The sequence below is a fragment of the Trachurus japonicus genome, chromosome 21 (genome assembly GCF_045865225.1).
Source record: "Trachurus japonicus isolate A0001 chromosome 21, Traja_1.0".
Taxonomy (NCBI): Eukaryota; Metazoa; Chordata; class Actinopteri; order Carangiformes; family Carangidae; genus Trachurus; species Trachurus japonicus.
The window spans coordinates 36,455,887-36,467,784 of NC_140927.1; the positions used below are offsets into that span (position 1 = coordinate 36,455,887).

General features: G+C 42.2%; 1 protein-coding gene across 1 annotated transcript in view; it reads right to left on the bottom strand.

The window, feature by feature from the left end:
- ttn.1 (titin, tandem duplicate 1) overlaps positions 1-11,770 on the bottom strand; it is a 151,539-nt gene extending 139,769 nt beyond the window's left edge. Inside the window, exons 1-15 of the mRNA XM_085764669.1 lie at positions 11,683-11,770; positions 11,376-11,456; positions 11,077-11,151; positions 10,817-10,906; positions 10,398-10,433; positions 8,161-10,224; positions 7,566-7,616; positions 6,558-6,956; positions 6,091-6,369; positions 5,678-5,947; positions 4,573-4,712; positions 3,342-3,468; positions 2,450-2,716; positions 2,066-2,332; positions 782-1,045 (exon numbers count right to left, since the gene is read on the bottom strand). Coding sequence (XP_085620795.1) covers positions 782-1,045; positions 2,066-2,332; positions 2,450-2,716; positions 3,342-3,468; positions 4,573-4,712; positions 5,678-5,947; positions 6,091-6,369; positions 6,558-6,956; positions 7,566-7,616; positions 8,161-10,009 — 3,913 coding nt within the window. The 5' untranslated portion in view covers positions 10,010-10,224; positions 10,398-10,433; positions 10,817-10,906; ... (1 more) ...; positions 11,376-11,456; positions 11,683-11,770. The remainder of the gene's footprint in view (positions 1-781; positions 1,046-2,065; positions 2,333-2,449; positions 2,717-3,341; positions 3,469-4,572; positions 4,713-5,677; positions 5,948-6,090; positions 6,370-6,557; positions 6,957-7,565; positions 7,617-8,160; positions 10,225-10,397; positions 10,434-10,816; positions 10,907-11,076; positions 11,152-11,375; positions 11,457-11,682) is intronic.
- Between the last annotated feature and the right edge of the window lie 128 nt (positions 11,771-11,898).

The following is an 11,898-nucleotide window of genomic DNA, read 5'->3' on the forward strand; positions in this document are numbered from 1 at the left end:
CACAGAGAGAGAAAGAGAGTTGAGAATCAGAACAATCTTTTGTTTTCTGAAGCAGAACTCGCTAAATGAGCTTTGGAGCTTTGGCTTCAGTGCTGACGTCATCACATTTTAAATCATTTATATGTCTGGGTAACACTTTACTTGACGCCTATCTCTATAACACATTATAACCATACTTATAATGAATTATAATGCAGTTATAGCACTGTATAACTATAGTTATAAACACTCATAAATGATCATAATGCTTTATAACAATAATCATAACACACTATAAAGCATTTTATCTTGACTTATAAGGTCAGGTATTATAATACGTTATAATTGTTCGTAACTCACTGACAATAACCACATTGATAATGCATTATAAATATAGTTATAATGTGTTATAATTTGCTTATAAACATGTATAACTATCATTATAAACACTCATAAATCACATAAGACTTTATAACAAAAAGCATAACACATCATAGAACATTTTGTAATGGCTTATAAGGTCAAGTATGACAGTCTTGTATTATAATAGAGTTATAACGCTTACTTATTGCATAAAAAACCTGCTTTCACTGGCAGATTTTTCCACTTATTTCAATTGAAAATTAGTTTGAAACAAGTGAAAATGATCTAAAAACAAGTTCATTTTTAGGTGATGAGTCTTATTTTAAGCAGAAAGAGATTAGTTTTGACTAGAAATGAGACATTTTGACAAGAAATAAGACAAATATTCTTGGAAAGATGTAGAGTTTTTGCAGTGTGGGTGTGGTTTGAGCGTCTTTACCTTCGATGTTGATGTGTGCCGAGGTCTTGTCCGTCCCGCAGTCACATACGTATTTGCCTTTGTCGCTGAGCTCCACCTTCTTCAGCACCAGAGAGCGGTGCGTGCCCTCGGACCTCATCACCACCATCTTGGAGGCGATGATCTCCGTCTCCTCGTGGTACCAGATGACCGGCACGTCTTTGTTCAGCTCGCAGTCCAGAGTGACCTCCTCCTTCTCGGTGGCGGTGTAGTCCTGCAGCTTCACCACGAAGATGGGGTCGCCCTCTGGAACAGATCCAGGACCAGCACGCAATCAGATTCACGTTTGTTTTGAGTCATACGTTTGTTTCATTCCAGCTGCAGATTGTCATTTTATCAATAAAAAGACGTCAGAAGATCCAAACATCCAAACTCATGAGTGAAGAGAAACCTGTAAATGAACTGTGTGTGTTGAATGAATGAACTCTTATTTTCGAACATGTATAAAAATATATATGTAACTATTTGTACATACAAAATAAAGAAAAAAAAGAAAGAAAAAAAGAGCCAAGACATAACAAAACACAGCATATTGTTCGAAAAAGGAGTAGGAAGAAGTAAAAAACTTTTTAATTTCCCAACCCTTTTGAACTATTCTTAAGTTTGTAACTACTACATAATACATAATACCTATATAAATATATACCAAATATATACACACATAATAATTATCTCAATCCTAAATAATATAATACACCTATATAAATAAATACCCTAAATACACATCATAAATATTGGGGCTGGGACGATATGCTTTTCTCCTGATTCGATTCTTCTACGATTTCTTGGATGGCGATTCGATTTAAATTGTGATTCTACGATATTGCAGATTCTCTCGATTTTTAGTCTTTAGCATTTTTAACATTTATCTGCACACAAATACTGTAGGAGCCTATAAATTAACATACTCCATTAAAAAGTGAACTTAAACCCTTTTCAAAACCTGGACTCTCTGTATGTAAAAAAGGCGAACAAATGCACATTGCACAATATTTAAGAAAAAAAAAAAAGTCAATTTTTGAAAAAGAAAAATCGATTTAAAAATCGTCAAAAAAGATATTGCGATATTTATGTGAATCGATTTTTTCTCCCACCCCTAATAAATATCTGTATAAATAAATATGTTCATGTGTGTGTGTGTGTGTTAGTTTTCAGAGTCAGAGTGATGAGAATGATCCTCGGTCATGGGGCTCTCCTGTACTTCCTGTTCATGTGACATGTTGTTGTTAGCTGAGGTTAGACCGGAGAAGAAGAGTGTGCCGTTACCTATCACAGTCAGTTTGGCCATCGAGAAAACTCCTTTGGCCTCTGCCTTTATCTGGCAGGTATCATCTAGAGACACCGTCCTCATTTCTAGAAAGTGTCTCCTCCCCTCCACGTGAGTGACCACCGTGCGGCTCACGTGGAGCTTCACCTCGTTGCGGTACCAAACCACCGGCACGTCGTCGTGCGTCAGCTCCAGCTCGAAGCGAACTGTTTTACCTTCTTTTATGGTTTTGTTCTCAAGCTGCTGGACAAACTTGAGCCTCATGCCTGGAATAACATCGTCAGTGCAGACACACACACGGGCCGGTTTGTTTGTTGCTTTTTTCTCAATCAAAGCCACAAACATCAATGAGGACACAACAGAGACGTGAAGCGGCTACTTACCTTCCACCAAAAGCTGAGCGGCCGATTTCTGGCCGAGTACCTCGATGCTGTACTGAGCCTCATCGTCAAACTCACAGCTGTTTATGATCAGCATGTGTTTCCTTCCATCATCAATTATTTCATATTTAGGGCCGGGAGTGACAATCTCCGCCCCCCTGAACCACATGACCTTTGGCACATCCTTGGTGATGGTGCACTCAAACTTAGCCTGTTTCTTTTCAGCCACAGAAACATCCTTCAACGGGTCAACAAAGCCCATTTGGATCTCTGCGAGGTGCGAACGAACACGCGGCAGTTCAGTTACTCACACAGACAAACAAACAAACACACGGCACCCGGCCGTCACTTTTCTTACCAGATCCTTCATTCGTTTTCCGACACAAAAACAAAACAAAAGCAGAAGCTGGCAACACGCAACGGGGAAAACAGATGTGCACTGCAAAAACTCTACATCTTTCCAAGAATATTTGTCTTATTTCTTGTCAAAATGTCTCATTTCTAGTCAAAACTAATCTCTTTCCACTTGAAATAAGACACATCACCTAAAAACTAACTTGTTTTTAGATCATTTTCACTTGTTTCAAACTAATTTTCAATTAAAATAAGTAGAAAAATCTGCCAGTGAAAGCAAGTTTTTTATGCTTGTAATAAGAAAAAAAACTTGCTCCACTATCAGATTTTTCTACTTATTTAAAGTGGAAAATTTGCTTGAAAAAAGTTAAAAAGTGTCTAAAAACAAGCTGCTTTTCAATGTGATGAGTCTTATTTTAAGTAGAATTACATTTATTTTGACTAGAAATGACATTTTGACAAGAAATAAGACAAATATTCTTGGTAAGATTTTGAATTTTTGCAGTGTGTGTGTGTGTGTGTGTGAGTGAGGGGTGTGTACCTTTGACGGTGAGCATGGCGCTGGTGACGGCATTCAGAGCCTGGTAGGACACTTCACCGGCCTGATCCAGCTGCACGTTCTTCAGGGTGAGGAAACGTTTCTTTCCCTCGGCCTTGATGTCGCACGTCTGAAAAACAAGCAGGAGCACGAGTTGGAGACTGCACATTGATGCTTAACATCTTTCACCCACACCTTGTTGTTCAAAACTGAGGAGGTGAATGATGATTTCACAGCCACATTAAAGGTTTCTCCAGCGGCAGAACGAAAAATTCCGCGACAATAAAAAAGTCTGATATTAATGTGGATGAATCTCCGTTACCACTTGTTAATGGTCCATTTTAGATAAATCTATGGTTTTGTCTCTATGGTTATTTTGTTATTATTAGTGGTGGTGGAAATGCTGGGCGAGCCGACCAGCGTTTCTTTACTTTCGGTTTCGTGGCGAGTCATGAGAATAACGCCGCCGAATCTCCGTTTATGGTGGGAACTACGACGGTATGTGATCGTCTTCCAACCTCTGACTTTAATTCTTGATGAATGAAAACATGAGTCTGCCTTGCACCGGTCAAAGAATTTCACGGTGCGGAGGCTCATAAATGTAGTGTGAAAACACTTTGCTTTTCCAAAACTCCTTGTTGTCCCTTTAAAGGGCCCGTATTATGCTGTTTTTCAACCATTTCTCATAGGTCTAAGTGGTCCAACCACATTGTATTCGTTCTAAATCTCATCAATCTAAAAGTGGCTCTCCAAAGCTCTGCTGAGAACGATCCGTTTCTGTGTCTGCACCTTGAAATGCAAATAAGATGTGTAAACCACGTCCACTCCTAACTAATGTTGACATTGGGAATAGGCATTAGCAATGATATAATGAATCATTTTAATATGTAATTTTTGTTATTCTTTATTGGTGCGAAACAAACTAAACTAAAAACGATCAATAGTTATTCAATTTAAAAAAATCAAGTAGCCTAGAGACTATGGTCTTGTCTGAAATAATGTAAATGTTCCCTTTTCACTGGCGCAGGAGAAACGTGGAGAGACTCCTACAGCCATCAGAAAGTTAGGTTACTATAAAGAACAAGTGAAACTGAGGCGCAGTGCAAACTGAGCACGGTGCTGATTTTGATGAGAAGAATATTGATTTTGCATAATATGGGCCCTTTAAACTCCAAGTCCACATTTCCCAGCTGCCTTCTCGTAAAGTCCAACCACTTAATCCTGCACTTCTTACCGGGGATCTGGTCACCACTTGGCCTCGGAGCTTCCATTCACCAGCCACATCATCCTCAGATATCTCCGTGTCAAAGCTGGCTTCGTCCTTCTCTACCACCTCCACACTGGCCAGAGGCTTCAGGATCTCTGCCTCGCGTTCTGAAACGAGAGACACATCTTAGTCGTTGTACACGGCCTTCATGATTCTCTGACCCGGACTCATTTTCATGTTGCACCAAGGCTGTAATTACTAGGGCGGCACGGTGGCACAGTGGTTAGCACTGTTGCCTCACAGCAAGAAGGTCCTGGGTTCGAATCCCGGGCCGCCCAGGGCCTTTCTGTGTGGAGTTTGCATGTTCTCCCCGTGTCTGTGTGGGTTTCCTCCGGGTGCTCCGGTTTCCCCCACCACTAAAAACATGTCGGCTAGGTTAATCCTCCAGTCAGTGCCCCTGACCAAAGGCACTGGCTCATAATCTGGAGTTGGTCCCCGGGCGCTGCACCGCGGCTGCCCACTGCTCCTCAGGGATGGGTTAAATGCAGAGAAAGAATTTCACTGTACTAGCTGTATATGTGACAAATAAAGTACCTTTACCTTTACCTTATATACATTGGGGGGGGGCATATCCCCCCCAATATTCAGATATGCTCAAAATGTCCCAACCCAATATATAGCTAGCTGATTTAAAAAATTAAAAAATTAAAAAGCATCCCATGTGTTAGCGAATTTACTGTGCTTTCCGGACTATAGAGCGCACCTGAGTATAAGCCGCACCAGCTAAATTTTAAAAGAAAATACATATATAGGCTGCACTTGAATATAAGCCGCAGGTTTTCATGTTGTAACATGAAATATTTCCACAGAAAGACAGTCGGGAACTCTGCAAGTCTGTTTTGGTTACGCTCCTCTCTCCCATGTACATTTGTTTACAACGAAGCCGGCCAAAAACCAATAAATGGAGCGGTGGATAACGTTACATAACATATACGATGTTAGACGTGTGTGTAGTCTTAACCGTCAGAGTTATAGGCTTATAATCCAGAAAGTACGGTATAGTATATAGAAAGAGAGAAATTTGGTCCCCCCCAGTGTTGACTCCCTGGTTACGGCCTTGTGTTGCACCGACCTCCAAGTGTGAGTTTGGCGCTGTATCTGCGATCCTCCACCTCGATGGTGTAGTCTGCCACGTCGTCGGGTTGGCAGTTCTTGATGGTCAGAGTCATGTCCTTTCCGTCCTTGTTGATCTCAACCTTGTCAGAGGGAGTGAGCTCATTGTCGCCTTTGAACCACTTCCAGTTGGGAGTGTCCTTGTAGAGCTGACATTTGAACGTGGCCTTGGCCTTTGGTTTCACATGCTGGTCCCTCAGAGGCTTCACCAGCCAGTCCTTGATGATTTCTGTGGACAGAGGGGTTCGGTTCATTACAAACAGAGCTGATCACAGAGCTGGTGGATGTACGTACCGGGTCAGAATCTGACATCCCATCCTATCCTCTTCAGACGAGCTGAAGGCTTGCGTACTAACCCAAATCATTTCTTACCAATCACTTTGACATTGGTTGTAGTCTTGACGTCTTCCTGTCCGTCCACCTCACATGTGTAGTCGCCAGCGTCCTCCTCGGTGGAGTTCTGGATGGTCACGGCATGCTGCATACCGATCACATTAATGGCCACTTTCCCGGCCTGTTTCTTTAGGACTGCGCCGTTGCGCTTCCAGATCACATCTCTCTCCTTGTTCAGCTCACAGGTCAGGTACATGGGCTGACCCTTCATACACGACGTCTCCGGTTCCAGCTCATTCACCCATTTCACTGGGAGTTCTGTAAGGAAACATTTCACAGCAGTTTAAGTATCAGTAAGAACACACAGCCTCATCTGAAATGTTTCCACACCATACCTGACACTCTGTACCTTCATGCCTACAGTCAACCTGTTTTTTTCAATTCACATGAATTCAACTTTTATTGTGAAAATGTCTTGTTTTGATAAAAAATTCTCAGGGGTTTACCTTCAACAATGAGCTTAGCAGTGCAGGTTACTTCCTTGCCAGCGTTCTTTGCCACACAGGTGTATTCACCAGTGTCGGACAGCTGGACATCAATAATGTTCAACTTGCGATCTTTGCCATCAGAGGTGAACTTGTGCTTGGGGCTCTCACGCAGGTTGCTGCCATCTTTCATCCATGTAGTGATAGCGGTGGAGGGTGAGACCTCACACTCAAAGACGGCAGCCGAGCCAATGGACTCGGCCTCCTTCAGCAGGATGTCCTTAAGCTTCTTGATGAACTTCAGAGGGACGGCTTTGAGTTTGAATCCTCCGAAGGGATCCTCTGGAGGGGAGGGGCCCTTTCCACCGGGCCTCAGGCCGCGCCCCCGGCCACCATCACCAGGTGATGGGGTTTGTCTTGCTGCAACATCAAATGGAAACAATCAAGTCAGTTACAGATGTGATGGTGACTGAAGAGGGTTATCAGACACTGGACAATGAGAAACATATAAGATCCTGCTCCTACCGTGTATTGGACATCTCTGAGGTGATACAACCTCATATTTAATAAAAAATCATCTGTTCTTTTAGTTAGTAAGAGGATTCTGAAGAAGATTTTTGAAGACTTAGGATCACAAATCCTCTGATAGGACTCACAGACAACAAACCACATACAAAAAGGTGAACTAACTGAAACATCTCATTCATGGTAACACATTACAAAGGTCAGTTCGTGTATATTTTACTGTTGGATGGTGTTGTCCAAACAATATTTGAGCTTTGTATTGGAGTTGGATTGAGTATCTGAATTAAAATAGGTAAATAATTAAAAAACGAGCCAACAGCAGTTGGCACCTAAAGGCTTTGTTACCCAGTCCTGTCGTTGACCATCACAAATCTTCTTGGTCAGAAAGGACAAGACAAGAAAACTATTTACACACAAAACACAACAAACGAACGAAGCGAGTGAAACTCTTTCAGATGTTATGCAGCACAAAGACCAGAACGTTAAAGCGCTATTGGTTCTCACCCCCAAATCCACGACCTCTGCCCTTTGGTGCCTCCTCCGATGGTTTTCCATCTGCACAAGAGACAATAAGATGAATCTCAACTCTGCAGGAGCTGCATGTTGATTTCAATATACCAGCTGATACCAAGAGAGAGTTTACGCGGTGCTAACAGCTGACGTGCTAAATACAATACAACAAATACATATGAAAACACTGAAGGGACATCACATGGCACACGATGAAGAGGATGAAGATGGAATGAAGAGACAAATGAATCAGACAAGATGATCAAGGGGACTGACACACTGAAGATACACATGAAATGACTCAAGTGGACATTAGACATATGATGAAGACATATGATGAAGACATATGATGAAGACACATTTGATGAAGATATATGATGAAGACGCATTTGATGAAGATAAATGATGGGACTATGGGAACATCAAAGCTAGTGGATGGACATATGGACAGAGATGAACATAAGTTCTGGATGAATGGATGGATCAGAAGATTATGCATGGAGGTGATGAGGATTAGATGAGCCAATCGCAGATGGGATGAGAGGATCCAGAGTCATCATCTGCTAGAGTTTGTGGGCCTTCGTCTCACCTCGTCTGCCGCCGGGCATGCCTGGAGTCTCCAGTGCCCCATCAACCCCTTCACCTTCCCAGTCTTCTGTAGGGACAAGCTCCCAGCCCCAGGCCTCCTCGTCTTCCTCGCCTTCAATTTCTTCTCCCTCCTCTTCAAAAACCTCCTCCTCGGGCTGGGTGGGCACCTTCTTCATCTGCACGGCTCCAGGAGAAACTTCTTTCACCAGCGGGACTCTCCCCTTAGCGGGCTTCTCTGGCTCCGCCGCTTCTGGAGACGGCTTCTTGGGAACCTTTTTGAGTGTGACAGCTTCGATCGAGTCTTTGGGTGAAACGGTCTTGGGAATCCTTTTGACTTTTTCAGCACTTGGCTTCTTCTCAACGGGGACTTTTTCTACCTCCTTTGGCTTTGGTTTTTCTGCTTTTGGTGACGGTGTCTTTTTAAGCTCAACCTTCTTTAGTTGCTCAACAGGTTTCAGGACTTTCTCTTCTTCCTTGTCTTTACCAACTCTTGGCGATGGAGTCTTTTTGAGTTCAACACCTTTTTTCAAGACTTCTATTGGCTTTGGTGGATGTTCTTTCTCTTCTTCTCTCTGCTGAATCATGTCTTTCTTTCCTGGTGGACTGGGCTTCTTGGGTGGAATAGTTTCAGGTTCTTTCTCTTTCACCTGAGGTTTCTCCTCATCTTTCTTGGGTGTTTCAGTCTTTTCAACTTTTTTAAGCTGCTGTTCTTTTGGCTCTTTAGGAATTTCATCTCTTGGAGTTCGACTGGGTATTTTTGTGTCTACCGGCTTCCTCTCTTTCTCCTCTTCACGGGTTGGCTCTGGCTTTTCTTCAGGCTTTGTATCTTTGCTGAAGGGTTTCAACACAACTTGCTCTTTTTCTTTATCTGGTGTGGATATAGTCCTTGGTTTTCCACGGAGCTTGTCTGCAGCTGGGTGTTCCCCATCCTTTGGTAGTTGATCGTTCGTCTTTTTCTTCTGTGGGACTTCTGTCTGGTCTTTGCTGACATCAGGAATTACCTCTGGACTTGTCGTAGGGACACCTTCATCTTCTGTGTGTTTAACAGCAGCACTGGGTTGATCTCTCTGGGGCCTCTCGGCTCTCTTGAATGGAATATGCTCCGTTTGTGTCTTTGCCTCACCTTCCTTCTGAGCCCTCTGAGGCTCATTTGCCTCAGGTTTCTGAGGTTTTTCAAATGGTTTCAATGTCACTACTTCTGGCTCCTCCTCATTCTTTGGCAACCTCTTTATTTTCTTCTTAGTGAAGTCTGGCTCAGGTTCCTCATCTTTTGGAGCTTTAGGGGTTCTTATCCATCTTGATTTCTCATCTTCTGCCTCTGGTTCTTCAGGTTCCTTTATAGAGTCCATCTTAGATGGTTCTTCAGCTGGAGTGAAGGAACGTTCAGTCCTGCCAAGTGTTGTTACTTCTCGATCTTCTCGATCCCGAACCTTCTGAACGGTTTGCTCTGTATCATAACGTCTTGTGACATCAGCTTTAGCAGTTGTGACTTCCTTCTCAGGCTCTTTAGGCTTGCTTGGGACCTTCTTTAGTTTGATCTTTTGCTGATCTTCTTCTGGTTTCCCTGATTTGTCAAATGGTTTTAATTTAACTGATTCTTTCTGCTCATCTGCCTTTGGCAGTTTTGTTATTTTTTTCTTCTCAACAGGAGGTGCTTCAGGTTCCTCCTCTTTTTGTGGTTTCAGGGTTCTTGTCCAGCCTTCTTTCTCTGTTTTCTCTATGACTTCAACCCTTTGAACTTCCTCGAACTGGCCGAACTGAATTGTCTCCTCCTCTGCAGTGAAAACTCGTTCAGTTCTTCCAAGTGTTAATATCTCTCGGTCATCTCTGTCATGAAGCCCATGAACCATCAGTTCTGTATCATGATGCCTCGTCACTTGAACTTTATGAGTTACAACCTGTTTCTCAGGCTCTGGAGCTTTCACTGGAACTTTCTTCAGTTTAACAACCTCTGGTTCTGGTTCCTTCTCTTTTGGTATTCTGGTAAATTTACTCTTCAGCTTAGGTGAGTCGGGTGTTTTTCCCTCCTGAACAGGAACCTTACCCTTTTGCTTAAGCGGTGGCACTGTGGTTGACACAGTAAATATTTAACATTCGTAACATGTAAAGACACACAGAAACTCAACATTTTACGTGTCACAACACAGGACTCAAATATGTAAAAGTTTGTAGTTGTCAAGACAATAAATAAAATAACGATATGCATAAAGTTCATAAAGAAGCAAATATTTGGTATACCTTTAGTGGGTCCAGGTGCTGAAACTGGTCCCTTGTCTGCAAGAATTTTAATAAGATCGACTTAAGAATACACAGTACAAACCATCTTCGAACACAGGTTAAACCAAGACAAAGCATGTAAATTCATGCATTTATTCTTTTTATTTAATCTGGGTGCTGAATGTTAGCACTGAGTGTTCAATGGCTTTCATGAACAAAGTTACAGTATCGTTATATCATTCAACAGCTACTGTTAACAGGAAAGACAACAAACATTAAACCATCAGGTCTGGACAGAATTAGGGAAGCAAAAATGCTTCTGAATTCAAATATCAGGCTGCTTTGTGTGAAGACTGAAGCTGTGACATAAGAAACGCTTCAAAGTGGAAGACAAACATAAAAAGGAAGAACATGAAACTAAACTACAGAAGAGATGTTACCTTCCGGTGGAGAGATTTCCTCTGATACAGGAGAAGGTTCAGCCTTTACGACTGGTGGAGAGGGTTTCTTCACTACTGCTGCAGCTGGAGCTACAAGAATGCCAACTTGATTAAGTCAAGGCAAAGATTTGGAAGCAACCAGCACACACTCAAACAAAAGAAAACATAACAAAACAAAACAAGTTTCAAGAAGGCAGACTGTTTTTGAAAACCCAAGATGTTTAGGACAAACAACGTCAATGACAAACACAAGAAACTACCTGCAGGAGGAACAACTTTTTCTGCTGGAGGTTTCGGTGCTGCTGGAGACGGTTTCTTTTCCTCTGGAGGAGACACTTTGGAGTACAAAATACCAAAAGTCACAAGCAAGAAGACAAAAGATACTAAAGTGATGACACACAGTAAAGATTTAACAATTAAAAAGGGTTACATGGAAAACACAGACAAATGGAAACACAAACTGAATCACACACAGTGGAGAATCTGTTTCCAGAACACATACTGACACAAACACATGGTGGTGTTTTGAACTGACACCAAATAAAGTGAAAGAAACTACCTGTGACTTTGGCTGCAGGAGCAGCAGGAGCTGAAGGTTTTGGTGCTGGTGCGGATGGTTTCTTTTCCACTGGAGGAGACACTTTAAAATACAAGATGCCAAGATCACGACCATGACAACAATACGGTCGACTAAGAAATGGACAAATGCACTGAAACAATGCATGACTGAACAAAAAGAGAGAGCAACCATGAACCATGAGGATAATTACTGATCAGCCAGTAAAGAAAACAAATCAGCTTTCAACAAAGGTCAAGATACAGACGCCCAGTTTATAACAACATAGAAAAGCAAGTGAGGGAACTACCTGCAGGAGGAGTCACTTTCTCTGCAGGAGCAGGAGGAGCAGGTGCAGGCTTTGGTACAGGTGCAGTTGGCTTCTTCTCCTCTGGGGGAGATACTTTGGGAATACAAGATGCCAAGGTCACAACCAAGACAGTAAGTTCGATCTAAGCATGATGAGTAACATGAATCACATCATGAAGACCTGAAGACATATAAGACCATAAAGAGAACCCAAAAA